Source organism: Onychostoma macrolepis, chromosome 20 (genome assembly GCF_012432095.1).
Source record: "Onychostoma macrolepis isolate SWU-2019 chromosome 20, ASM1243209v1, whole genome shotgun sequence".
In the NCBI taxonomy this organism is placed as follows: Eukaryota; Metazoa; Chordata; class Actinopteri; order Cypriniformes; family Cyprinidae; genus Onychostoma; species Onychostoma macrolepis.
This window is the reverse complement of record NC_081174.1, coordinates 6,699,543-6,726,614: the sequence shown is the minus strand read 5'-3', so window position 1 is coordinate 6,726,614 and position 27,072 is coordinate 6,699,543. Positions and strand designations below refer to the sequence as shown.

General features: G+C 34.9%; 1 protein-coding gene and 1 long non-coding RNA gene across 3 annotated transcripts in view; one reads left to right on the top strand and one right to left on the bottom strand.

Moving 5' to 3' along the window:
• Nucleotides 1-16: 16 nt before the first annotated feature.
• LOC131526859 (uncharacterized) overlaps nt 17-27,072 on the top strand; it is a 30,725-nt gene continuing 3,669 nt past the window's right edge. Inside the window, exons 1-2 of the long non-coding RNA XR_009267542.1 lie at nt 17-111; nt 873-1,006. This is a non-coding gene — a long non-coding RNA (uncharacterized LOC131526859). The remainder of the gene's footprint in view (nt 112-872; nt 1,007-27,072) is intronic.
• On the bottom strand, nt 2,556-27,054 carry ppp2r5a (protein phosphatase 2, regulatory subunit B', alpha isoform). Of its 2 annotated transcripts, none has more exons than XM_058755498.1 (13): nt 26,442-27,054; nt 17,693-17,889; nt 17,478-17,579; nt 17,088-17,180; nt 12,960-13,090; nt 11,883-11,942; nt 11,592-11,700; nt 9,677-9,730; nt 5,738-5,788; nt 5,467-5,586; nt 4,557-4,684; nt 4,224-4,325; nt 2,556-4,148 (listed from the first exon to the last, which is right to left on the bottom strand). In XM_058755498.1, exons 1-13 carry the CDS (start codon nt 26,596-26,598, stop codon nt 3,941-3,943), a joined length of 1,512 nt encoding a protein of 503 aa, XP_058611481.1. In that variant the 5' UTR covers nt 26,599-27,054; the 3' UTR covers nt 2,556-3,940. The 2 variants fall into 2 exon arrangements, with proteins under 2 accessions (XP_058611481.1, XP_058611482.1); XM_058755499.1 differs by lacking the exon at nt 26,442-27,054 and adding an exon at nt 25,556-26,258.

Sequence of the window (27,072 nt, the reverse complement as noted above, 5' to 3'; positions counted from 1 at the left end):
GGTGGCGTCCTCTGATATTCATTCTGAACTGGGAGCGGGTATCATTATTCTGTACTGTAACTAACTATTACTGTACTTTCCTGAAACGCCATCATGTGGACACACAAGCAGGTAAGAGACGCCACCTTCTGGACGACCTAGATGACACAAATCTGTCCTTTAGAGACTACACCGGGCAAGGCATGGAGGAATGAGATCAACCTTTCGTCAGTCCACTCAAAATTATAATAATCTTTTAGATGACGATTATGATGAACACATGCACTCTTACAAATAAACAAAGGTAGGCTACAAAAGCTGTCACTGTGGTGGCACCCTGTAAAGTTACACATTTGCATTCTTATTTACTCCTAAAGGGTATATTAGTAGAAAGGGTGTCGCTCCAGGTGCCTTTTTTGAGAGTGTGCCCTCATTTAAAACAAAACCACAGGCTAAATCACCATTAACACAACAGAACACAAACTCGCTGTTCCTGGATTTTTTCTTATAAATACATCAGCGTTGACTAATTATCCGTAATTATTCACTGATATTTATGTTATTGTTTTTTTTTTTTTTTAACATTCAAACTTATTGAGTGTTTGGTTCATAATGAAATTATAATGACATACTTCTCATGCCTTGAAAAATGTCAAATAGTCAAGAAACTCCATGTAATAACAGCATAATATTGCTTTTCACTGGAGAAAGCAATGTTATGGATTATGGACTCATATTTTAGCTGAAAGCAATGGTTTGAAGTTAAAAATGTCTTCGTAATGGATTATTATTTTTTTTTTTTTACAAACTTGCAGCTTTTTACTTCACTCGATCGGTTAACATTTTGTGGAGTGGTGTGGATTACTGGTGGATTATTGTAATGTTTTAATCAGCTGTTTGGACTCTCATTCTGACGGCACCCATTCACTGCAGAGGATCCATTGGTGGGCAAGTGATGTGATGCTACATTTCTCCAAAGCTGTTCTGATGAAGAAACAAACTCATCTACATCTTGGATGACCTGAGGGTGAGTACACTTTCAGCAAATTTTCATTTTGGGTGAACTATTCTTAAATATAAACAAAAATGTAGACATCAGACACTTTAAATGTTCATTTGCAATTTTTGTAATAGTTACGAGTCCCTCAGTTGTTCTGTGAAAGGATAGATCTTAACATCATATAGCCACAAATGTGGAGAAGATACTGGAATGGATGGAAACTTCTGAAGTTGCTAAATTGTGTAACTTCAGTTATTTTTATTTTGTGTGTGTGTGTGTGTGATAACGTATAAAGGATGGCTGGCAGCCATATTAACACTGTTATTAACTATTTTAATAAATAAACTGCTCATCACAGGATGACATTTATCGTGTTATATTTGTGATAAATTAATCTCACGCTGCCAACTGACCTTTATTTCAAAGTCTGACTGCATGATTAAAGCAGCTCACCGCTTCCATCATCCGTCATGACAATAACTTACCCCAGATCATTACCAGAGCCAGTCGCTTCCAGTTCAAGCATAAACACCTTTCAGACCTTACACTTCTGCATGCAGAGAACTGAACAAAACAGAAAGCCTTTAACAAGTTATTTGCTGCAGGAAAACAAATATAAATGCTATCTGTCGTTAACACCGAATCAGAAATAAGTTAAGACAAGCTTTTGGTTTTAATAAATGAAACCTAAAAGATATTCTATCTGATAAAAACACTTTAAAACTCACATTTAGTTTAGAAATCGGTTCACTTTTAATTAACAAAGAGCATTTTATTTTAATATCATGAATTGAATTAATATTTATTTAAATCTGAAAATAATAAAAATAGAAACTGTATGTGCAGTGGGTATTTCAACCGTGTAACATTTGTGTTTAAATCAAGCATGTGACCCATCAGTTTACTGCACCATGTAACATTGTTTTAAAGGGATAGTTCACCCACAAATTAAGGTATTTTTGATGCATTCCGAGAGCTCTCTGACCCTCCATAGACAGCAGGGATCCTAACATGATCAAGGTCCAGAAACATAGCAAGGAGATCGTTAAAATAATCCATGTGACATCAGTGGTTCAACCGTAATTTTACGAAGCTACGAGAATCCTCCGCGTCACCCTATAGCGCCATTTTATGTTCCAATCAAAATAATCTCCAAAATGGCACTACAGGGTGACGCGGAGGAGACGAATTGTTGAATAAAGTCGTTATTTTTGTTTTCTTTGCACACAAAAAGTATTCTCGTAGCTTTGTAAAATTACGGTTGAACCACTGATGTCACATGGATTATTTTAACGATCTCCTTGCTATGTTTCTGGACCTTGATCGTGGTAGTATCCCTGCTGTCTATGGAGGGTTAGAGAGCTCTCGGAATTCATCAAAAATACCTTAATTTGTGTTCTGAAGATGAACGAAGGTCTTACAGGTTTGGAACGACATGAGGATGAGTAATTAATGACAGAATTTTCATTTTGTTTTATGTTTGGTGTCTGCATTCTGTAATGACTATATGGCAACAGTAAAAGAGAGTGACTGTTATTCTACGCATACAGACCACTAATATGACATGGAAAAAAAATAAACATCAGCCTGGCATTTTAATGCAGGAAAGCACATTACAACAAGGTTATTTTACACATCCTCACAGAAAATCTCATGAAAACATAACTGCATAGCGATGAGACCATTTTTGGTTGAAGCAAAACAATAGAATGTTGAATGGAATGTCAGTGAGTCTCATTTAGAATATCTATTGCTTCTTTAAACATATTACAATTTTTTTTTTCTATTTTTGAGAAAATAAGCAACAACAAAAACCTTGGTCACCGTTCCATAACATGTGGGGAGCACTAGTTATCCCTGAGTTAAGTTATGTCTAAGAATTATCTATTTGTTTTAATCCCAACCTGCAAAATGCATAGTCAGTGTCAGAATGATACAGAAAGCAATGAGTTTTTAATAAAATATAGTATTTAAAGATGTTGCATTTATAATGCAAGGCTGGTATTATGATAAAAAAAAAAGTTTTAAACCAGGTTCACTATTTGTGCTTCACTTTTTGCATTTCTAAGGCAAATTTTTGACACTTCCATGGAATATAACTTGCGTATCATGTGAACTATAGGCATCAAACGTTAATATTCAGCTCAGGTCACATTTATGGTAAAATACATTTCAAACTCATGGTAGTGTTTGCTTTTTTAAAACAGATCATGCTCATGTGTCTTAATATAGCCAAAAATATTTTCTTTTGTCAGTATTTTTGTCTTGTTTTCTAGAAAAAACTAGAAGCCAAATTGAATAATAGTTAAAAATAAATTCATTTAATATATATATATACCCTTATTTAAAACAAAAGTACTATTTTAAACTATTATTAATTATATTGTACATGTATTTTGTTGAAAAATATTTAAATTTCAGTTGAAAAAAAAGACAAAAACTCTGATAATGTAACTGCAGTCACATTAGTGAAATTTAGGAGAAACGGTCCATCGTCTGTTGGCAGTAGTAGTGTATCGATGTATGGAGCACATCTCACACAATAGACTTTTTTTTTTTTAAATAAGCAGCTTTCTATTGGTCAGCATGGTGTATCCACGTGACCAACCTGAACCCACTGCGAAATCTGCAAGGAAAACTTTTATCCTTATCCAAAATTCCAGATCACTTGGATTTCTATTGAATTTTCTCAGTTTCACTAAGAGCAGTAAATGTGATCGCACTTTCATTACTAACAATAACCACACTTTACATCCAAAATAGATTTACATACAGAAAATATATTATCCTTTAGCAGGAGAAAATAGCATTTTGATTTAGTTTTACATAGGCTTTTGGAATTTTTTTGTTTTTTAATCTTTAAAAATGATTATTGCAGAAGGTCCATATCCTTACCGCTCTCTACAGTGGTTTACATCTGTAAACCAGCAAAATACTGAGGAAAGAAGAAAGAGGGCAGTGTCATTTGACCCAGGAGTCGCTCTCAATTCTGTCAGTAATGGCTGCTGCTGGGTTTTCATCTTTCTCGTGAAGGTTGTTGTTGTTATTGTTGTTGCTGTAAGTGAACTGGAGCTCATGCCTGTTATTCTGGATGGCTGATGTCTCCTGAAGTTTGAGTTCATCCAGCTTCCTCCACAGTTCCTCACGTTCCTGCTCTTTCTTCTTCTCTCTGAGGACAGAAGTGATGGCAATCATGAGCGGTGTGATTTTGAGCTAAATGAGAAGAGTAAAGACGTGATCTTACCGCTGTCTGTCAGATTTGTAAGAGGCTGTCAGTTCATCAAACAGCTTGCTGTTCATCTCCATCAGTGTTTTTAATACATTGTACACCAGGGCCACGATCGTCCTGAGACAATTAAAAGAGAGTTACTGCGTGCCATTTCTTTAATGGGCTTAATCATTTTTTAATTGTTTGAACCATTCACCAAACTGCATTTAAGGAGCAATTAGCAATTCGATCAAATTTCTATGTTTCTTTTAGACAGAAAAAGTCAGTCAGTTTGGGTTTGGAATGAAGGTAATTAATGAGTCCTTTAATAAAATGTGGCAATGATCAAATGAAAAATCCACAACATACGGGTTCCAGTGTTCTTTGGAGATCCGGTACAAGTTTCCAAACATGATGGGAAGGATTTTGGCATTATTCTCCTCGATTAGACTCAAAATGTATTCATTGTTCCAGTAGTACAGTGCTCGTTCTGCTACCTGCAAATATCAGAGATAATGAAACGTACACTACCATCCAAAGTTTGGCATCAGCTTAAGAAATTAATACTTTTATTCAGCAAAGACACATTTAATTGATGTAAAAGTAACATTTATAATGTTACAAAAGATTTCTGATTCAAATAAATGCTGTACTTTTGAACTTTCCTTTCAGTGAATCCTGTAAATATTAAGAAGCACAATTGTTTTCAACATTTTATTTAAAAAAATGGATAATGGATGAAATCAAATCCATGCCACACACATTTGCAAAACAATAACCCTTTGCGAAAGAAAATAAAGTATTGGGCATAAAGAACTGCAGAATAAAGATATTGTGGCATAAAGTGAACCGGGCACAAAAGTGACCTGCAAAGGTAAAATCGTATCACACGCTCACACTTGACTGAAACAGATTTAAGTGCTGCAGATTTATTGATAGGTATCGCCAAGGAAAATATGTGTTGCGCAATCATTGGTGCTAAAAAATCTGTTGAAAAAAAAAAAATAATAATTGTTTGTAATTAATTATCTTTATTTTTTATTTTATTTATTTTATTTTATCATTTTATATTTTGCAATCATTTATTTTTGTTTGCAAAACTTTTCCTCAATGTTTTTTTTTTTTTTGCAAATATTTATTTATGAAATATACTGTATGTGGCATGGATTTGATTCCATAGTAAAGTAATTGAAAAGCACATTTATAATCAGCTGTTATTTCCCTACAAGCTGTGATTAAACCGGACAGACTCTGATCACATACTAACACCACACTCTACCTGAAAATGAGGGCTGGCTACACATTTAGAGATTTGCTTAAATAAAGGCTCCTGAATCTTCTTGAACTGCGTAGGTTCGATAACATCCAGGATCTCTTCAATTTCCCCTAGAAACATGACCTAACAGAGCAGAGACAGAACAGAGAAACTCACTTCAGTCTGCAAATATAACAGAACAAAGTAGGAAAAATAGAACAGCCATTATACTGCCACTCATAATGCATTCATTACTTTTTGTTATGACTGGCCCATAAATTATCAGATAGTTTACCTCTTTCTGACTACACGTCTTAGGCCAAAATTTAAGAAGGCCACGAACCACCTAAGAGGAAACAGAAAAGATACATTTTGGATAAATTATGCAATTCTGATTAACTTGAATTATATCATAGAAATACATCATGAAATAAAGGAAAGTTTATTTATATATATATATATATATATATATATGTGTGTGTGTGTGTGTGTGTGTGTGTATTACAAATAAATTATAAAGTATATATTAAAGTATAGTATATAAAGTATACATTAAATTAAAAACATCTAAATATGTATTATATATTAAAATAAATGATAAAACTTTACCTTTGATGTAAAAAAAGTGCCCTCATTTCATTAAAAATCTTAAGAATCAACAAAAAAGTAAAGAGTAAAGAGAAAATAATAATAATTATTATTATTATTATTATTGATAATAATAATAATAATTTCTATTTTATGACAATATCATATAAATTACTATTTTATGATAAATTATTAACAATCATCATATGTTTTTTTTTCTTCTGCTTATTTTATGAGTGACATTGCTTCAATTACAAGGTGGAATATGCTTATTTTCTTGTCTAATTTGTTAGCTTGTTTTGTTAATGAATAAAGTTTTATTTCAATGTATCACAAGAAATGTATTATGCAAATTGTGACATTCAGTTGTTGTGTTGACAAGAAAGCACTGTATAAATGGCTACTAGCTTTTCACAATATAAAAGTACATTTGGCACCTTCCTGTCTTCTGACTGCCATAATCCATTTCTAATTCTTCCTTTTTATAAAAATCACGCAAACTAGGGATGGACATTTTGGCTATGTTGTCTACTTTGAGTACTTGACAGATAAATCACGCTGGCGTGGGTGCTGTGCTATTTTTATTGCATCAGATGGACGTCTCATTAAGTCCAGCTGTGCCCTTTCCTCTGCTGTTTACTTTCACTCTCCAAACCCAGAAATACGAAATATCATTCATCGTACCATATCATTTATAGCTCAACACCGTCGCCCTCTAACTGGGGGATTCATGCCTGTGTGAAGCCATGAGTTAATTCCTGCTCACAGGCTAACAGCAGTGGTAATGAGCTCACGATGAACTCTGGGCTTCCCTGCGGTTGGCAGCACGTCCTCAGAATGAAGTCAGTGTTCACACATGACTGTTCAACCAAACCCAGCAGCCGCTGTATTATCACACTGGCTGAGAAATACACAGATGGCCAGCGACAGCGGCTTGAAAACCCAACACGAGCCAAACCTCCAGAAGCCCCGCAGCATCTTCACACTCTGATGTCTGAGGAAGTGTGGCATGAGTACCTGCTGTCACGGTGCCTCAGCCTAGTGCTTTAACATCTGGTATAGTTTATAAGCTCATAAATTGCTGCTGGAGGGGTTTAACATTCTCCATTGTGGCCTTGATAAAGGCACTTAACTTGAAGTTACTCCAGAGGGATTTTATCTGTAATAAGTGCACTGGAAGTCAAATTAGTACACGTACTGTATACATAGCCGCAGGAACATATTTTATCTGGGGGGTGCTGGGCCACGCCCTTTTTAGACAAATTCCTAATATTAAACAGCCCAAACTCTTATAGATTAACATACAAATGAATGAAGAGTTATATGCGAACTAATATATATTTGCGCTTTTGTGATTTTAGTTATATAATTTCTTTAATAACTTAAATATTTCTATTATTTAAGGGGATTTTACTAAATATTAACATCGTTGATATGCCAAAGTTGGTCAGTGCACTTTTGGCGAATTCTCTCATCAGAAACAACAAAGTGCAGATATACATGCAATGTAAATAAGAGATTAATTAATCATACACTGCAGACAGCTTCACTTAGGTATTATAGCATAACTGGAGCTTTTTTTTTTTTTTAAGAGTGCTCTAAAAAGGACTCATGCTAGACTGAATTCAGTGATATTCTTTGATAATGTAAATGTTCTTGGCTCGCTGTATAATTTGATCGTTGTTTGAATAATCGTGGACATGCGGCTTATAATTAAACTTAAAATGTATTTTTATTAAACGTGATCAGGTGAAATACAAATTCAGTCTCATTCAAATATTTTATGACATAACATGGTAGGCTACTTGCCTAAAACGTTATGATTTGTGTGGTTAATAGATTACATTAGGCTACAGTGGTTTGAGCGCGGTTGATCAGAGACTAGAGCGCAATTAAAGAGCTGTGCTTATGTGATTGTTGGTGGCCGTCTTGAGAAGCGAGAAAGCTTAAGACGACGGCTCATAAAAAGGAAAAAGATGTAATAGTTTTTACAAGTTGGAATATAAAATTAATCGCGTGAACATTTCACATGAAATTGTGAAATTCTGTGAGAGGCAGATGTAGGGACGCGGGACTGAAAAATACAGCCGCATATTTCTGTTCAGTTTAATATAATCACAAAACTATCACAAAAATCAAGTATACTGGGGATGATCGAGGGGCACAAGGAAAATCTCAGGCCTGGCCCTGCCCCTAGTTCCCGCGGCCATATGGTTTGTGACATGGATGTATGGTTTGTTAAAATAGGACAATATTTGGCCGAGATACAACTATTTGAAAATTTGGAATCTGCAAAAAAAATATTCATTTAAAGTTGTCCAAATTAAGTAATAATAAGCAATGCATATTCCTAATCAAAAATTTACAATTTACAAAATATATTCATTGAACTTGATCTTTACTTAAAATCCTAATGATTTTTGGCATAAAAGAAAAATTGATCATTTTGACCCATATGATGTATTGTTGACTATTGCTACAAATATACCTGTGCTACTTATGACTGGTTTTGTGTTCCAGGGTCAGTGGGTCACACACATATACATACAGTACACATGTGCCTGTCTAGTAATATTTGAACTTTCCTGTCAGCTTTCAATTCGCACAGACTGCACTCTCAAAAATAGGTACAAAAGTGTACCTTTTGAAAATTTACCGCCCCAGTGACAGCTTTTGTACCTCTATTAAGTTCTAATACATACACTTTATGTACTAATATGTACCTTTAAGGTACCAAAATTGACTCACGGACAAACATGTACCTTTTGAAAAGGTACAGTCCCAGTGACAGATTTTGTACCTTTATTTTTGAGAGTGTGACTGTTAAACTGACTGATAAAGAGTACGCACATTTTTATGCAGTCTACAAATGCACACTTCACAGGATCTCAAAGTTTACTTTTTGTAGTTATGTGAGCTGGACCAGGTAAACCTTGACCTTCTGGGTAAAAACCCACCAGCCATCAAGACCATTAACAACTATTTTGGACAAGCTTATATATTTGTTCTACCAAAATCATGTGGTGGAACTTTTAATAAGGCATTATTTTTGCAATTCTGTTAAAGGCACTAGTGTGCAGGAAGTACACATTTCAACTACTACTACTACTACTAACAGAAATTAATGTAATTATAATTCAAATAATTCCATTTCCCAAAACAAATTCTAACTTTCAGAGTGAAGCTGTTTAAAAAAAAAGTGTGTTGGTTGCTCAAATAAATTTAAATTAATTCAATAAATTGCAATTCTATTTAGGGACACTAGTTTGCAGAAATTACACATTTCATCTTTTATAATAATAATAATAATAAAGTATCCAATTAGAATTTAATTTTCCATAATAAATTCTAACTTTCAGAGTGTAGCTGTACAACAACAAAAAAGTGGTTTGATGGCTCAAATAAATCTAAATAGGATTAATTTTTAATATATTTTTTGCAATTCTATTTAGGGACAGAAATTACACAATCACAACTACTACTACTAACATAATACATTAATCAAAATAATTTAATTATATCTAAAATAATTATATTTCTCAAAATAAATTCCAACTTCCGGAGTACAGCTGTAAAGCAAAGTGTGTTGGTGGCTTAAAGAAACTGAAATGGGATTGTGTGAGGGTGAGAGTGAGGTGAGCAGTACCACTTCAGTGAGGGTCGGGTCCTTTTCTATGAACTGAACCACACAGTAGGCCAGCTGAAACACAACAAGGTAAAGAGTGGATGTGAACAGTAGATACTACTGTTGTGTACCTAATGTGTACCAAAATGTTTACTGTTGTGTACCATGTGCTCCATCCTAGCACATCCCTGCATCTCATTCTATTCTATTCCATTCTATCATCTATAGCACAACTGTACATACAATTTATTTATTTTTCAAATTTTGTTTATTTATATTTACATATGTGTATTTTTATTCTCATCCTATTTTTATTGTCTGTGTGTTGTTGTCTCTGTGTACTGGAAGCTTATGTCAAAACAAATTCCTTGTATGTGCAAGCATACTTGGCAACAAAGCTCTTTCTGATTCTGATACTAAAGAAGAGATGGTTTGTGCAAACATAATCAACCTGCCAAAGATTTTCTTATCAGCATGCTTATGAATAGGAAAAAAATATTAATTTTAAACGGCTACAGGCCGAATAATCACCAGATGAATTTCTCTGCAAATAACATTTTTCATGACTGTAAAATTGTAAAATGTGCAAAAAACTAAATACAGTTGCAGGGGTAAAATGTTATGTGGATTTTACCTTGAATGTACTTCAAAAAAGAAGAAGAAAAAAAAAAGTAAACAAGAGTATGCAATTTCTCCTGGCCATTGCATGAAACGTTTAGTAGGTGACTGCTGCCAAAGGAGGGTCAATCCAAAGGATTCACAAACTTTTGTCAAACCTAGTGCCACTAGTGCAAACCAAAATATTCCCGCCTGAGATTATGAATTATTATTTCAACAATGTAAAGCAACTGTCTACAAAATGTTTACCTTGAAAAAAAAAAGTAAGTTTTAGTAAGTGTTTTAATTAATTATTAGCTTTGGATCAACTCACAAACCCTGACACAGTATGTTTAATAAAGACATTAAATCCATCACTGCTTGAGTTTTATTTGTTTCAGCAAAAGCATAGCCAGGCTGCAGATTCTACTGAAAGTTGTCAGATTTTTTTAGCTTTACACTATGATTCTACTGAGTCAGATATTTTGAGCCGACATTGTTTTAATTTGTCAAGCGTGAGTTTGTTGTGTTCAGTGTGCAATGCCTAAAGTTTATAAAATCTGTTCAGATTTTAAGTCATGTAGTGTATTCCAGATCAAATTTTATGAACAATTTATGCAGAAATTCAGGTAAATTCAAAGGTTTCACATACATTTTTCCTGCAACTGTATCGGGAAGAATACATATGATAAATGGAAAGTTAACATATGTGTTTTTGTTAAGTATAATATTTGACACATCTGTCATTTATGGCTCATAAGATGATATTGAGCTCATATTTGGATTTAAAAAAAATAAATAAAATAAAATCAAAGGCACAAAATAAAAATATGAAATTTGGTGCAGTTGCTGATATTCATTCAGCCAAAAAAAATAAAATAAAAATGAAAGTTTGATAACTAATTTTTTAATAACTGCATGGCACACTACTTACATAAAATGAATACACATGTCTATATCTCCCAATAATAGCCTTCCTCAAAAGCCTGATGTATCATATTTAATACTATATATTTTTACCTTTTTAAATGATGTATGGATACATCGTCATATTTCAGAAAGTTTTAGATCTTAAAATATTACTAACAATACAGAAGTTATTCTTGGGTTTACTTTTTAAAAATGAGTAGGGATTTCACAGCAAAAAGACACATGAAGGTTGACAGTTTTACTATTATACTAAAGGCCTTAACTTACTAAAAAAGTATAAACTATCATTCAGATGACAGAAGACACTTGGTTATAGCAGATTGTTTTAGTAGATTGTACAATAGTTTTTCAGTGTTGATCATTTAAAAACGTGCATATCAAATATGATAGAGCAGGCTTTAGGGGTTACCTGTGCGTGGAACAGCGCAAGTCCTTTAACAGTGTGCAGGGGAATGAGGATCTTCATGAGGAACTGCTTGTGTTCAGCCTTCAGCGGCAGAGCAAAGCCATTGATGATACTGCGATTACAAAGACAGCGACAGTTTTAACATTAGGTGACTACAGCCAGCCAACACCAACACCAGCTGCCAAATAACCTTTTACCCAGCATGCATTCCGACGCTATGCGCTTTCAAATGCACTAACTCCATTAAATGATCTCTGTGGACAGAACATAAAAGAAAATGAAGCAAAGACTCACCTGCCCAGAATCTCAAGGAGTTCAGCAACTCCATTAAAGTGCTCAGTTTCATAGATGTACCTGGGAAAATTATATGAATGATTTACATTCCAAATAAAATATAATGATATAATATAAACATAATATAATAACAATATATAAACTGATTTTTTTTTTTTTACTAAATGCACAATCCACAATCCAAAGGTTCTCTGTACATTATTCGAAAATTCATAAGCCAGTCAGAAATATATATATATATATATATATATATATATATATATATATATATATATATATATATATATATATATATATATATATATATATATATATATATATATATATATAATTAAATATATATATTTTTCCACATTCTGTAATAGAATGTTTGTAATAATTCTTCCTGGATTTGGAAAGCTTACTGGTAGTCGAGCAATTGACAATATTTACCCAAAAGCATTTCACACACTTTACACAGCTATCATTTATGGAAATAGTATTTAATATTGCATAGATAATCATTTACATGGCTTATACTAGCAGTTCACGAACTTTTGCCTTGCTTTGACATGCAAAAACCATTTTTACATAAAGATTACAAAAAATACAAATATCATAGTTTGTGTTTGGTAAGATTGTATTCAAATGTTTTTGAAAGAAGTCTCTTTGCTCACAAGAGTCTTTATTTGACCAAAAATACAGTAAAACAGTAATACTGTGAAATAATATTACATTTTAAAATAACTTTTCTATTTGAATATATTTTCAAATGTAATTTATTCCTGTGATGCAAAGATGAATTTTCAGCATCATTACTCCAGTCTTCAGTGTCTTTAAGAAATCATTCTAATATGCATTTGTTATTAGCAGTGTTGAAAACAGCTGTGCTGCTTAATATTTTTTAGTGGAATATGAAGTTTAAAGGACCATATTTTGAAATAGAAATCTTTTCTAACGGTATAAATGTTACTGTCACTTTTGATAAATGTATTTATTCATTTTTTGCATCCTTTCTGAATCTAAGTATTTATTTCTTTTAAAGAACTTTTGAATAGCAGTGTATGCATACGAGTGTGAAAATAAGTGTTTTCTTACCTCAGAAAAATGTTGTTGATCTGTTTCCGAATAAAGGCACGCAAACCCAGAAACTTCCCATAGATGCGATGCAGAATCGTTTTTAAAAACTCCCTCTCTCGAGGATCTTCACTGTCAAACAGTTCTAAGAGCTGGAGAAAAAAGCAAGGAGTTCATTTTCTCACATAATCATTTCTTATTACAGTATGAGGTTACAACCCTGAGCTAATGTAATAATCTTGGTTTTTTTAAGCTTTTTAATTTTTGAAATACTGAAAATAAGTATAAATTAAGAAAAAGAAAAACAACAAAAAAAAAGTCTTTAATGCCATGAAATATACAATTTGTACCCAGTTGAGACTCTTAATGGAAGGTTGTATGGAATGGTTTGATCTGGCTGCGTCAACTGTTATGTCACATTAGACTGTCTGCACAGGACTGCGTTATGTAATGCTACCTTTAGCCTCCAGACAATGAATCCCTGCCATGAGTGATGTATTTGACAACAGCCTTTATGCAACATGACATTATTAGTAAATGAGTCCAACCTCAATCACATTCATGAGGTCATTTATGATGTCTAAAACATTAGTAACTCTAAATCAAAATTTAAACAGGATTGAAATTGCTCATCCTCCACATGCGGGGCTTATTTCAATGGATGACTTTGAATAAGATGGGACAAAAGACCAGCTGACCATAGCTTTATCACCCTAAAATAAAGCACTTTCAAATGGGAATTTAATTCATTCAAGCAGTCACCTATCATTAAGACAAAATATATTATATATTTTTATAGATAGATAGTAGTGCTGACAAACAATTAATCGTGATTAATCGCATCCAAAATGAAAGTTTTTGTTTACATAATATACATGTGTGTACTGATATATATATATATATATATATATATATATATATATATACACACACACATATATACACATACACGTGCTGGTCATATAATTAGAATATCATCAAAAAGTTGATTTCACTAATTCCATTCAAATAACTTTATAACTTGTATATTATATTCATTCATTACACACAGACTGATATATTTCATGTGTTTATTTCTTTTAATTTTGATGATTATAACTAGGAACTAAGGAAAATCCCAAATTTAGTATCTTAGAAAATTAGAATATTATGAAAAGGTTCAATATTGAAGACACCTGGTGCCACACTCTAATCAGCTAATTAACTCAAAACACCTGCAAAGGCCTTTAAATGGTCTCTCAGTCTAGTTCTGTAGGCTACACAATCATGGGGAAGACTGCTGACTTGACAGTTGTCGAAAAGATGACCATTGACCTGATGCACAAGGAGGGCAAGACACAAAAGGTCATTGCAAAAGAGGCTAGCTGTTCACAGAGCTCTGTGTCCAAGCACATTAATAGAGAGGCGAAGGGAAGGAAAATATGTGGTAGAAAAAAAGTGTACAAGCAATAGGGATAACCGCACCCTGGAGAGGATTGTGAAACAAAACCCATTCAAAAATGTGGGGGAGATTCACAAAGAGTGCACTGCAGCTGGAGTCAGTGCTTCAAGAACCACTAAGCACAGACGTATGCAAGACATGGGTTTCAGCTGTCGCATTCATTGTGTCAAGCCACTCTTGAACAACAGACAGTGTCAGAAGCGTCTCGCCTGGGCTAAAGACAAAAAGGACTGGACTGCTGCTGAGTGGTCCAAAGTTATGTTCTCTGATGTAAGTAAATTTTGCATTTCCTTTGGAAATCGGGGTCCCAGAGTCTGGAGGAAGAGAGGAGAGGCACACAATCCACGTTGCTTGAGGTCCAGTGTAAAGTTTCCACAGTCAGTGATGGTTTGGTGTGCCATGTCATCTGCTGGTGTTGGTCCACTGTGTTTTCTGAGGTCCAAGGTCAACGCAGCCGTATACCAGGAAGTTTTAGAGCACTTCATGCTTCCTGCTGCTGACCAACTTTATGGAGATGCAGATTTTATTTTCCAACAGGACTTGGCACCTGCACACAGTGCCAAAGCAACCAGTATCTGGTTTAAGGACCATGGTATCTCTGTTCTTAACTGGCCAGCAAACTCGCCTGACCTTAACCCCATAGAAAATCTATGGGGTATTGTGAAGAGGAAGATGCAATATGCCAGACCCAACAATGCAGAAGAGCTGAAGGCCACTATCAGAGCAACCTGGGCTCTCATAACACCTGAGCAGTGCCACAGACTGATCGACTCCATGCCACGCCGCATTGCTGCAGTAATTCAGGCAAAAGGAGCCCCAACTAAGTATTGAGTGCTGTACATGCTCATACTTTTCATGTTCATACTTTTCAGTTGGCCAAGATTTCTAAAAATCCTTTCTTTGTATTGGTCTTAAGTAATATTCTAATTTTCTGAGATACTGAATTTGGGATTTTCCTTAGTTGTCAGTTATAATCATCAAAATTAAAAGAAATAAACATTTGAAATATATCAGTCTGTGTGTAATGAATGAATATAATATACAAGTTTCACTTTTTGAATGGAATTAGTGAAATAAATCAACTTTTTGATGATATTCTAATTATATGACCAGCACCTGTGTATGTATATATATATAAATAAATGCAAACACATGCATGTGTATATATTTAAGACAAATGTTATATTTGTATATTAAATATAATATAAATATATACGTCTAAATACATGAAAATATTTTAAAATATATACTGTATGAGTGTGTATTTATATATACATAATTATACACAGTTATATTATGTAAACAAACTTTGATTTTAGATGCGATTATTTGCGATTAATCGTTTGACAGCACTAATAAATATAAATTTAATAAAAATAAATAAATATAAACCGTTTTCAACATTAATTATAATAATAAATGTTTCTTGAACAGTAAATCAGCATTTTAGAATGATTTCTGAAGGATCATGTGACACTGAAGACTGGAGTAATGATGCTAAAAATTCAGCTTTGTCATCAAAGGAATAAATTACATTTGAATATATATTAAACAAAACTTTTACATTATAAATTTTAATTTTAAATTGTAATAATATTTCACAATATTTTAGTGTATTTTTAATTAAATAAATGCATCCTTGTTGAGCATAATATATATACACACACATATACATATATATATATATATATATATATATATATATATATATATATATATATATATATATATATATATATATATATTACATTTTCTAAATCTTAAAGCTAAAATTGATAATTTCTGTACAATAGCATCTCCAAATGGAAAAATAATGCAAAAACCAACAGGCATGCAGTAACACTCTCTACCACATCTCTACTAGAATGACTCTTTTTTGATTGTGTCTGCTGTCTGTCATTATGTTCTCCTCCATCCCAGCCTGGACTATAGTGCTGCCTCTTTCCTTCCTGTGGCGTAAACAACAGGGCGCTATTTAAAGCAGCCCAGGAAACGCTCGCATCATGGAAACTCGCTTTTACCAGCTTCTATACTGACTCTACATTCCAGAGCATTCAGTGTGCTCAGGGAGAATGACCGGGTCGATACGGACAGCTGATGACCCACTGCTTCACGCAGGAACAGACACTGATTGAGGCAGATCCAAAAGAGGAAGAGACCAGGCCTACCAAGCGTATAATTTCATATTTCTAAATATTTACCACTTCAGCTGTAAAAGTCAAGGAAGCTATTTTGCTATTAAGTAGTCTCCTAAAAATGCATTTTCTTAATCTGTATTTTTGATTTAACATTTCTAAAAATCCTTAAAACTGGACAAATTAACTTCAGAACCAAAACTGTGTAAGATAAGAACTTGTTTTTCTTTTCTTTTAGTCCCCATTTAAGCCAGAGGATACCAAATTGGTGTGTTTTAGGAATAAATATCACTAAACAGTTCAAATGTATGATTAAAACAACAACAAAAAAAAAACTAAAAAATTAAGCCATTTTTAATATATATTTTAATATTTTATGCAATAGGATTATGCTGCTTTAAAGTAAAGTGGAAAATGGCAAGAAAAATAGTAAGAACAAAATAACAATAATAATTACTAATATTTACAAAGTATAATTTTCTGAAAAATAATAAGAATTATTATTATTTTTAAATATTTATTATATTCATTATATTTATAGAATTAAAATTCATTAATACAAAGTTCATATACCTGTAACACAAACTTCTGGTCAATATAACGTTTGGCAGTACTTGGCTGGAAGTCTGGATTTTCTAGGAATCGAAGGAAAAACTCATACGCCAACTGAAAAACGAAACAAAAGACAATATTTAATATTTATCTAATGCTTTACGCACATAGAAACAATATTAGAACATATAGCTTGCTTGCTTGCTTAAATAAATAAATACACAATATTTACATTGTCAACAATTGTACTCTCTATAACCTTAACACAATTTTTGTTTGTTTTGTTTTTTTGTAAGACTGGTTTAATTTATTCACACACTGTGCTGTGCATAAAGTTAATTACATATAATAGTACATTAAAAAATACACTGTAAATAAGCAAACAATGTGCTATAAAATGTGAGAGCTGACCTGCATGTGTGGCCAGGAGGCTTCTAGAGTGGGTTCATCTTCTTCTGGGTCAAAGTCAGGGTTATCACTGGGTGGAAGCGTTCTGAAAATATTTGTGGTAACCTGTAAACAGAAAGGATTTGGAGTTTACTTTGACAATAAGGAAGAGATTTCTATTTGTGCTAAAAACAAATAAATGATTTTTAAAGTTTGGTGGACATCACATGGATGCTGACCATGGTGGTGATTTCAGGATAGACAGGCTCAACCAGAACTCCTCTGTTAGTGGACACGTAATCCACAAGTTCACTGAGAGTGGCCCGTTTGGTCTCTTTGCTCTTTAGGTCAGTCACTGTGTCATAAAAGTCGAACATTACGCAGCACTGCTGTAGTTTCTGCATGAACAGCTCATGCTGCTCTGTAGAAGATGCATCTGAAACGATGAAAAAAAAAATCTTTATTCTCCTGTACTTTCAATTCACTAATAAATATTTCTATAAACAAATAATGAGACACTTAGACTTGGCAATTTAAGTCAAACAAAATAAGACATGACAGAACAGAAACAAAAACAAAGCAAAAGAGCAAAACAAAACCAAGAAAATAAACAAATAAATAAAACAAAAAACATGACAGAACAAAAACAAAATAATGCAAAGCAAAAACAAAACATGACATAACTAAACAAAAAACATGACAGAACAGAAACAAAATAATGCAAAGCAAAAACAAAACATGACATAACTAAACAAAAAACATGACAGAACAGAACAAAAACAAAATAATGCAAAGAAAAAAGAAAGCAAAAAATAAATAAATAAATAAAAATCATGACAACTAAAGAAAACATGACAGAACAAAAACAAATGATCCCAGAAAACACCTAGGTTCTTGATACAGGAAGAAGTAAAAGGAGCAAGGTAGTCCAGATCGATATTTCTGCTCCCTGAATTTTCACTAGGGCCTATTTTCACTATAATTTCACTATAACCTCAGTTTTTGAATCATTCAGAAATAAAAAATAAAATAAAAAAATTGAGAGAACCACGTTTTCACTTCATCAAGGCATGCAAAAAGAGATTTCAGTGCATGTTTATTTCATTTCAGAGGTAGATAAATTTGGGTATCATCTGCATAGCAGTGAAATGATACACCATGCTTTCTGAAAATAGAACCCAAAGGAAGTAAATACAAAGAAAAAATAATGGGTGCGAGAATAGAACCCTGTGGCACTCCACAGGAAAGTTTAGCAGGCAACGAAGAAAAATTACCCAATCTGACAGATAAACTTCTATTTGTTAAATATGATTTGAACCAGCTAAGAACAGTTCCCTCGATGCCCACAAAATATTCTAGCCGCGATAAAAGAATTTTATGATCAACTGTATCAAAAGCCGAGGTTAAGTCTAACAGAATTAGGATAACAGAGTCACTAGAATCAGTCGCCAACAAAGTATCATTAAGGACCCATAATAAAGCACACTCTGTGCTATGCAGAGGCTTAAAACCAGACTGGAAAGTTTCAAAAATATGATTTGCAGTGCAAATTTTGCACTAAGGAAAGACTGTAGCTCAATAAACACATTATTAAAATGACTAGCATCAAAATCATCAGAGATATGCATTTAGACAATACTACATGATCAAATGTATCTAGACACTTCCTTCTAATTAACATTTTGCTTTTAATTTCAATAAAGGCTGATGTTCTTACTGGAACATGACAACATGACATTTAAATATTTAGATTTTTTCAACTGGAACACAATTTAGTTGATAAAATTACAATTAAAACACTTACACTTGACATTTAAATCAACATTAAATCACATCTACATTTAAACATGGACAGTGTTGCTATAGAGAAATCACATGCATGCATGCAGTGTTCAACGACATCTGCATCTAATTTCATCAAAACTAATATCTTTGATACCTAGTCTAGTACAATTATGTTTGAGTGTGTATGCATGCACTGAGCTAGCTGAATGCTTGAGTGGACAGGAATGTTGTAATATACACTTGGGAGTGTGTCTAATGCCAGTAATCAGGATGAACTCCCCTGGAGTAAGAAGGGAGGCCATACCACAGCTGGGAAGCTCAAAAACAAATTGCTCTTCCAACATCAGATGTTTTTGCATCATTTTTTTTACTTTATAAATGCACCTACCTAGTTTCACTGAACAATTAATTGGTAGACTTTATTGTATAGAGAAATGAATATGTTTATCTTTTTAACATTGATCAAATGTTATTATTCTTCCTCTGAAGTGACTTCCTTATTATGTCGATTTGAGGCATAATGACGTTTAACTTTGTAAGCCGCACATGAAACTAGCTTTAGCAAACACAGAGATGGTGTGCATGTTTCCTTCTCAAAACTCTATTGCAGGCCAAATGGAATAAAATTTTCACTTGGCTGTGGAAATTATGCAATTACTGTGTTCTATATACGCACACACACAGATCAGCTAAAACATTAAAACCACTGACAGGTGAAGTAAACAACATTGTAACATATCGTTACAATGGCACCTGTCAAGAGGCAGGATATATTAAGCAGCAAGTGAACAGTCCATTATTGAAATTCATGTGGTGGAAGCAGGAAAAATGGTTAAGCGAAAAGATCTGAGTGACTTTGACTGGGGTCAAATAATGATGGCTAGACGACTGGGTTAGATCATCTCCAAACGGCAAGTCTTGGTGTTTCTGGCAATGCAGTGGTTAGTACCTAAAAAAGTGGTGCAAGGAAGACCAACCAGTGAACCAGTGTCACAGGCGCCCAAAAAGCACCTTTGCGCCAATGCAGCAATGGAAGAAGGTTGCCTGGTCTGATGAATCACGTTTTCTTTTAGATCAAGTGGATAGCCAGCCGGGGTGCATGTGTGTTGTTTACCTGGCAGCGGGATGCACTATGGGAAAAATGCAGGCCAGCGGATTTAGTGTTATACTCTAGTCAATGTTCTGCTGGGAAACCTTGGGTCCTGGCATTCATGAGGATGTTACTTTGACACCCACCACTTAAGGATGGTTGCAGACCACATATGCTCCTTAATGGCAGTGGTGCTCCCTGAGAGCAGTGGCTTCTTACAACAGGATAATATACCCTGCCACGCTGCAAATATTGTTCAGGAATTGTTTGAGGAACATGACAAAGAGTTTAAGGTGTTACCTTGGCCTCCAAATTCCCCAGATTGAGTATCTATGGCAGGGATGTCCAATCCTGCTACTGTAGGGCCACTGTCCTGCAAAGGGTAGCTTAAACTCAGTTAAACACCTGAACCAGCTAATCAAGATCTTACTAGGCATACTAGAAACTTTCAGGCAGGTGTGTTGAGGCAAGATGGAGCTAAACTGTGCAGGACAGTGGCCCTCCAGGACTGAGTTTGGACACCCCTGAACTATGGGATGTGCATCAGTGCATCAGAGCTGTTTTGGCAGCATAGATATAACTTGAGTAGTCTCCAGTTGTGGGTCATCTATCAGAACATCTGGTTTTAAGTGCCTCACTGTCATGATACCATGAAGCGTTGCTCAGTGACCGACCTCAGGCTTCTGGAGGGGATGAAGACTCCTAAAAGTGAGTGGAAGTAGGAAGGCCTGTGGCTGTTATATACGCAAGCATCAATGTCTTGAACTTGAGCCGAGCCGCAACTGGTGGCCAGTGCAGGGAGATAAAGAGAGGTGTGACGTGGGCCTTTATGAGCTCACTGAAGACCAGTCGTGCTGCTGCATTCTGAACCATTTGTAGAGGTTTGATTGTGCATGATGAAAGTCCAGCCAGAAGAGCATTGCAGTAGTCAAGCCTAGAAACAACAAGGGCCTGAGGATAAGTTGTGCAGTGTACTCTGATAGGAAGGGCCTCTTTCTGATGTTGTGCAATGCAGCCCTGCTTGACAGAGCAGTTTTTGCAGTGTCGTCCTTTAAGGTCAGCTGGTCATCAAAAATTACTCGGAGAGTATTATAAATTATTTACACATACACACATTTTGCTGCCATGTCAAACTATTGGCGCTTTTCCACTGCGTAGTACGACTCGGCTCGGCACGGTTCAGATTTAAATCCAGCGGGTCTGTTGTGTCTTGTGTCACAAGTTCAATGGCAGGCAGTGATGATTTTCTCCGGTCAATCAGTGATCAGCAGAGTTTACATGTCACGTTTTGTTAATGGTACGGTTTGCTTGGAACCTTGGCCGAGGTGGTACTAAAAAAAGTACCAGGTACCAGGTACTGTACCCAGTGGAAAACCCCCCAAAAGTGAACCGTACTGAACCGTACCGTGCAGTGGAAAAGCGCCATAAGTACCACTTCCCAGCAGAACTGACAGTTATACCTGTCTTAGGGCAGAAATTTCCAGCATGGGATACTACTAAATCCACCACTGTTACTGATACTCCTAACATCTACTCTACTGTCAAACATACTTAAGTTTAATTTATAAAAAAGATAAATAAAATGTTTAGCCGAGCAAAAACTCCTGAACTTCTGACCTCTAGCACTTTGTGCTCCACTGAGCCACATTAGCTCATGTTCAGGCATACGGCTGAATCCCTCTTAGACTGAAATCCAATAATCTCCCCAATGTAGGCGATTCCTATTTGCAATTCACTTGGCACAGCTCCTTCCACATCCTTAAATGCATCCTACAAATCCATCAAATGCTAAGTCAGGGAGAACTCTAGTGATTTGGAGAACATTTTCCAAGAGCTGATAGGGAAATTTCAGATTTTCCAAAAGTCGGTATTACAAATAACCTAAAGTTATGCCAACACAGAGAACCAATGTAATAAATCAAGAACAGAGAAAAAGTTTCACATGCATGCCATGTGTGCAGCAAAGACAAAGAGAAATTCTCTCAGCCATCCTACATGACTCGATTAAAATGATTAAACACTACATGTACAATTTTATCATGATTTTTCCATATAGCTTTAGAACTTTTCAAATATATTGTATGAGTCGTTTCATATGGACTATATTTATCATGTCTTTTTGGTCCTCAATCCACATCCATTCCTCATATGTTTCTCTATACTAATGCCTGGAGCCTTTGGGCTGCTGAAGTTCCAAGAAGTACTTCGTAGGATCTTATCTTACATAAGACACTATAATACCAGTGACCTCAGCTGGGTTAGTGACACTTGAACAGGTCACTCATAAAACTGGCTGCACTGCAGCATTTATTAAGGGTTAAAGCGTAGTAGAATTTTCAAATGAAATGTAATATAGGTTACATACTCAATTCTAACAGAAACGTAATGGTCTTTCACACGGGATATGGAATCTTGACAGGCCATACACTTGACTGTAATATAGATGGTAATATAATAAACACAAGGAAGTATCTCCACTCAGTTACCCATATCATAGACACTGTGTACACTAATAATAAATCAACAGCACTCTATAAATAACAGTGGGATCGTAACTGACATTTAGTTGACCTGAACTTTGGCCATGAATGGCATAAATAATCCTGACATTTTGGCACTTAGAATATTGATTAGAATTGATTAGAATATTAGGCTCAAAATTATTTCACGAAGAATCATTGCACATTGTAAAAAAATCCGTAATATCGAGGAGGTTTCGCAAAACACCTCTAAAAAAAACTATGGTGTCATTTTTGGTCATTGTTCAAAACTTTGCAAATTTTAAAGAAATTAATACTTTTATTCAGTGAAGATGCATTGTATTAACCAAAAGTGACAGTAAAGATTTTGACATTCGTGTAAAAAAAATAAAAAATAGATAAAAATAAATAAAAAATTTTTTTTAAAAACTACAAATAAAATGTTTTTCATTTGAATTTTCATCAAAGAATCTTGGAAAAATGTATCACGGTTTCCGTAAACATTAAGCAGCACAACTTTCTAACATGACACTGAAGACTGGAGTAAAGGCTGCTGAAATTCAGCTTTGCAAGACAGAAAAATTATAAAATAAAATATATTAAAATAGAAATCATTTATTTAAAATGTAATAATACTTCACAATATTTTTGAACGGTAAAAAAAAAAAAAAAAAAAAAATGGTTTCAAACTTTTGAACGGTAGTGCACCGTAGTAATACAATGGTATTCTTGAAAGTACAATTGAAATTAATTTCTATACCATGTTAAATATCAAATACCGAGCCATGGTACCGATACAGTATTCCAATGGAGATAAAATACAGTGCAGACCTATGTAACACACACCACACAAGAATGCACTCTAGAAAAAGTCATTTTATTAATGTCATCTAAAAGTTTTTTTCTTTCAATTATTTGTGGCTCTTTTTGTACTCTGGCTCTTACAGCCGCTGTCTATCTGTTCCAGGCTTCTGTAAACTTCAATTCATGATGTTTTTTCCACTCGCAGAGGATTTAACAGTGAGAGAACAGCGGTGGAAGAGCTGGAGGGGTGCTAACACAACCCCTCTGCTCTATTAATACACCTTATGTAACCCATCTGAATGCCAGTGTCCCTGTGTCTTTCCCAGACAACTTCTGCTTTGAGTCACTGCATTCACCACAAAAAGCAGCCAAGTGACCGCAGAAATGAGTGAACATCAGAAACATGTTCATTGACTGCCTCACTTTTATTTGTCCTCACACACACAGGATGAGTCATTGAATTTGCTGAGGTTCCCATCAACACCCCGGGCATGTGGTTGCCATGGATACATGGCCCATCCCTGGGGAGTCATAATGTCAGAATAACACAACTGTAAATGCATTTCCCAGCTATATTGAGCACATGGAACAAGTAAATGAGTTCTGAGTTTTATATATATATATATATATTTATTTATTATTTATGGATATTTTGTCTTTATGGAATAGCAAAATGCAGAATAACAGGAGGTGAGTATTTAGTGAAAGAGAAAGAGATAGGAATTTGATCAGCCATCCCATAAGAAAGAAAGAAAGAAAGAAAGAAAGAAAGAGATTTTTGATATGGTTATAGTGAAATTAAATGTAGTGGCATGCTTCCTGAGTCACTATAAGTAATAAGTAATGCATATAATAAGAAATACAGTAAGTAGTATATATAATGAATGAATGAATGATTTTAATTTCTGTAACTAAAATGCAGTTATGCAAAACACTCAATACATACATGCAATATAAACTCATTCAGCAAAGCTGCATTCTATTTTTTAATTTTTATTTTTAGGAGTTTTAACTCTACTTTTTAACTTTCACAAATTATAAACACTGACTGAATGTCTTGTTTGTTCTTCTTTATAACTTTGGAATACCAACAAAAACAAAAACACATCTGTCTGTTACTGACAATTCTAGGCAGAAAACTTGAGTCAAGTGGGGCTACCAGTATGCTTAGGAAACATCTTTCCATTTGATGACACAAGTGATGCAGCAAAGGCTTACAAACAGCTGCCTCTCTATAGAAGGGATGGAAAGTTTGACTCGTTTACACTTAGCGTTTGCTTTAAGGAATGTGTTATTTTTTTTTTTTTAATGATTCAGGGCATGAAAATGAACAATAAAAGCGGAAAGGTTTTTCCTTTGTGTTCTTGAGTTTTGTGTACAGACAACAACATTGTCAAAACGATCCCTGTTCACATGGATTGATGAAAGCGCCTAACATTTGAAAGCCCCAAAAATGTAGTTGTCTTCTACATGAACAGCCAAAACACAAAACACAAAATAAAGACATTTGAAAATGGCGTCATGTAAACATAAACTCAATAATTCTTTCATACCATGGCGTAATTAATTACGTAATCACATGGTCACTAAAGTCCCAGCGTGGCATATGCAATAAAATGTTTCAATGAACCAATATGTAGGCACATATTACTATTTTTTTTTTTTAATTAATATTTTATTGATAAATAAATGTGTTTGTTGTCCTAATTCAATTTGCAGTCATGATTGCACAAGTGATCACTCATTATTTTCTCAACTCATTAGGAATTAGATTCCCTCTAAAGAGCCAGTTTTCGGTTGAGTGAGTCAGTCAGCTGCTTGCGACTGGAGATTTTGTGAACCAGTTCAACCAACTGATTGAAAAGATCTGACTCATATTGTAAGAATTTTGTGCCCTTCGCATTAAAGTGAAATATGCATGTTCTTTGTTTTAAATGACTAACCTGTAGAACCCTAAGGGTGTCCAAAGTCGGTTCTGGAGGGCAACTTTCCTGCAGAGTTTAGCTCCAACTTTCCTCAACACACCTGCCTGGAAGTTTCTAGTATGCCAAGTAAGATCTTGGTTAGCTGGTTCAGGTGTGTTTAATTGAGGCTGGAGCTAAACTTTGCAGGACAGGATTGGACACCCCTGGTACAGAGCCAAAGACGATGGTATTTCCTAATAATAGGACCACCTTGGTTCCATTTGACATCCGCTGTATGGACAAGACATGGAAGGCAATGGGAACCGAAACAGTTTGGCGATGAGCATTCTTTAAAAGAAAGAAATTCATAACAGTTGTTGGTTCGGTTCATGACTTATAACTCTTTAACGAAGACATTTTTAAAATCCCTATGGGAAAGACACTTCAGGAAACAAGGCCACTGAAAAAGTGGGTGGGCACTGTAGCACTCTATTGACAGATTTACAGAATTGACAACCACGTGACTTCCAAAAACTCAACAAGAGGGCAGGAAATGTGGGAAAACACAGGTTGGACCATGAAATAGAGATGCTTCCCTTGATAAAGTCCTGAGACATAATGTTGACACAATCAGTGTTTACAGTCTACAACCAAACACACCATGAGTTTTCCAGCAGACAGTTAAGGGCCTGCTGTAAATAATTCACTCGTGGCTTATCAAAGATGCGAATATATAACTCCAGAGCCAGATTACACTCATAAAACAATTGAGGTGCCATTTATTTGAGTGTATTTGTTTTATTTATTACTTTACAGCATTCTGGGAACTCAGGCGCCCGAGCTACCACAATGTTGTCTTGATAGGCAGCGCACTAGGTTTTGAGACGCAGCCTGCGAGTCTATTTCCAGCGCTTTATCCTCTTACCTCTGAGCTGCGGGAGCGCAGAGATCTCCGGAGCCGCAGGCCTGCTGCCGCTCGCCGCGAACTGAGACGAGCCCTGACAAACCCTCTGCCTTTGAGCCTTCCTCACCGATTTCCGCGTGAATCCATCCACTTTCTCGGACGCAGATATCGCCGACATTTCCAAAGCAGGTCTATCCAACGAGCTGCGTTTACAGTGACTGAACGTACCCTATATGTTTTCTAGTCTGACTGACGTCCCATTGACTGCGCTGTTTATTAAACTCACGAGACCCCATCTAATGACACGCACTGTGAAGCCACTCATGAAGGCTGCATGTTCAACAATCCACAGGTATCCTGCGATGACAATTTGGTCGCGTATGACTGTAAAAACGTAGTTAATAGTAGGTTTTTATCATGCTGAAATGTTTCAACAAGCGCGCCTTATTAAAACCTGTTACTCCACGTAACAATTCAAAGTCAGCCGACACACAGCCAAAACCAGCGAGTCACGGTGATCCAGCCGCTTGGAACCGGCTCCATGTATTGGCGACGCGAAGAAAGAGTTTAACGTGAATCCGGCGTGAAATTCCTCGGATCCGCTGAACTTCATTCAGCTGCTGTTGAGACTCACTGGGGTCTAAAAATAAAA

What these genes read in the sequence shown, in the direction of transcription:
- ppp2r5a (XM_058755498.1), bottom strand. Translation starts at nt 26,598, where the DNA reads ATGTCGGCGATATCTGCGTCCGAGAAAGTGGATGGATTCACGCGGAAA. An exon ending in ATCCTGAAATCACCACCATG is followed by an intron (nt 17,580 to 17,692) that starts GTCAGCATCCAT and finishes TTCTGTTTACAG; the next exon opens with GTTACCACAAATATTTTCAG. An exon ending in ACCCGACCCTCACTGAAGTG is followed by an intron (nt 5,789 to 9,676) that starts GTACTGCTCACC and finishes GTTTCCTCTTAG; the next exon opens with GTGGTTCGTGGCCTTCTTAA.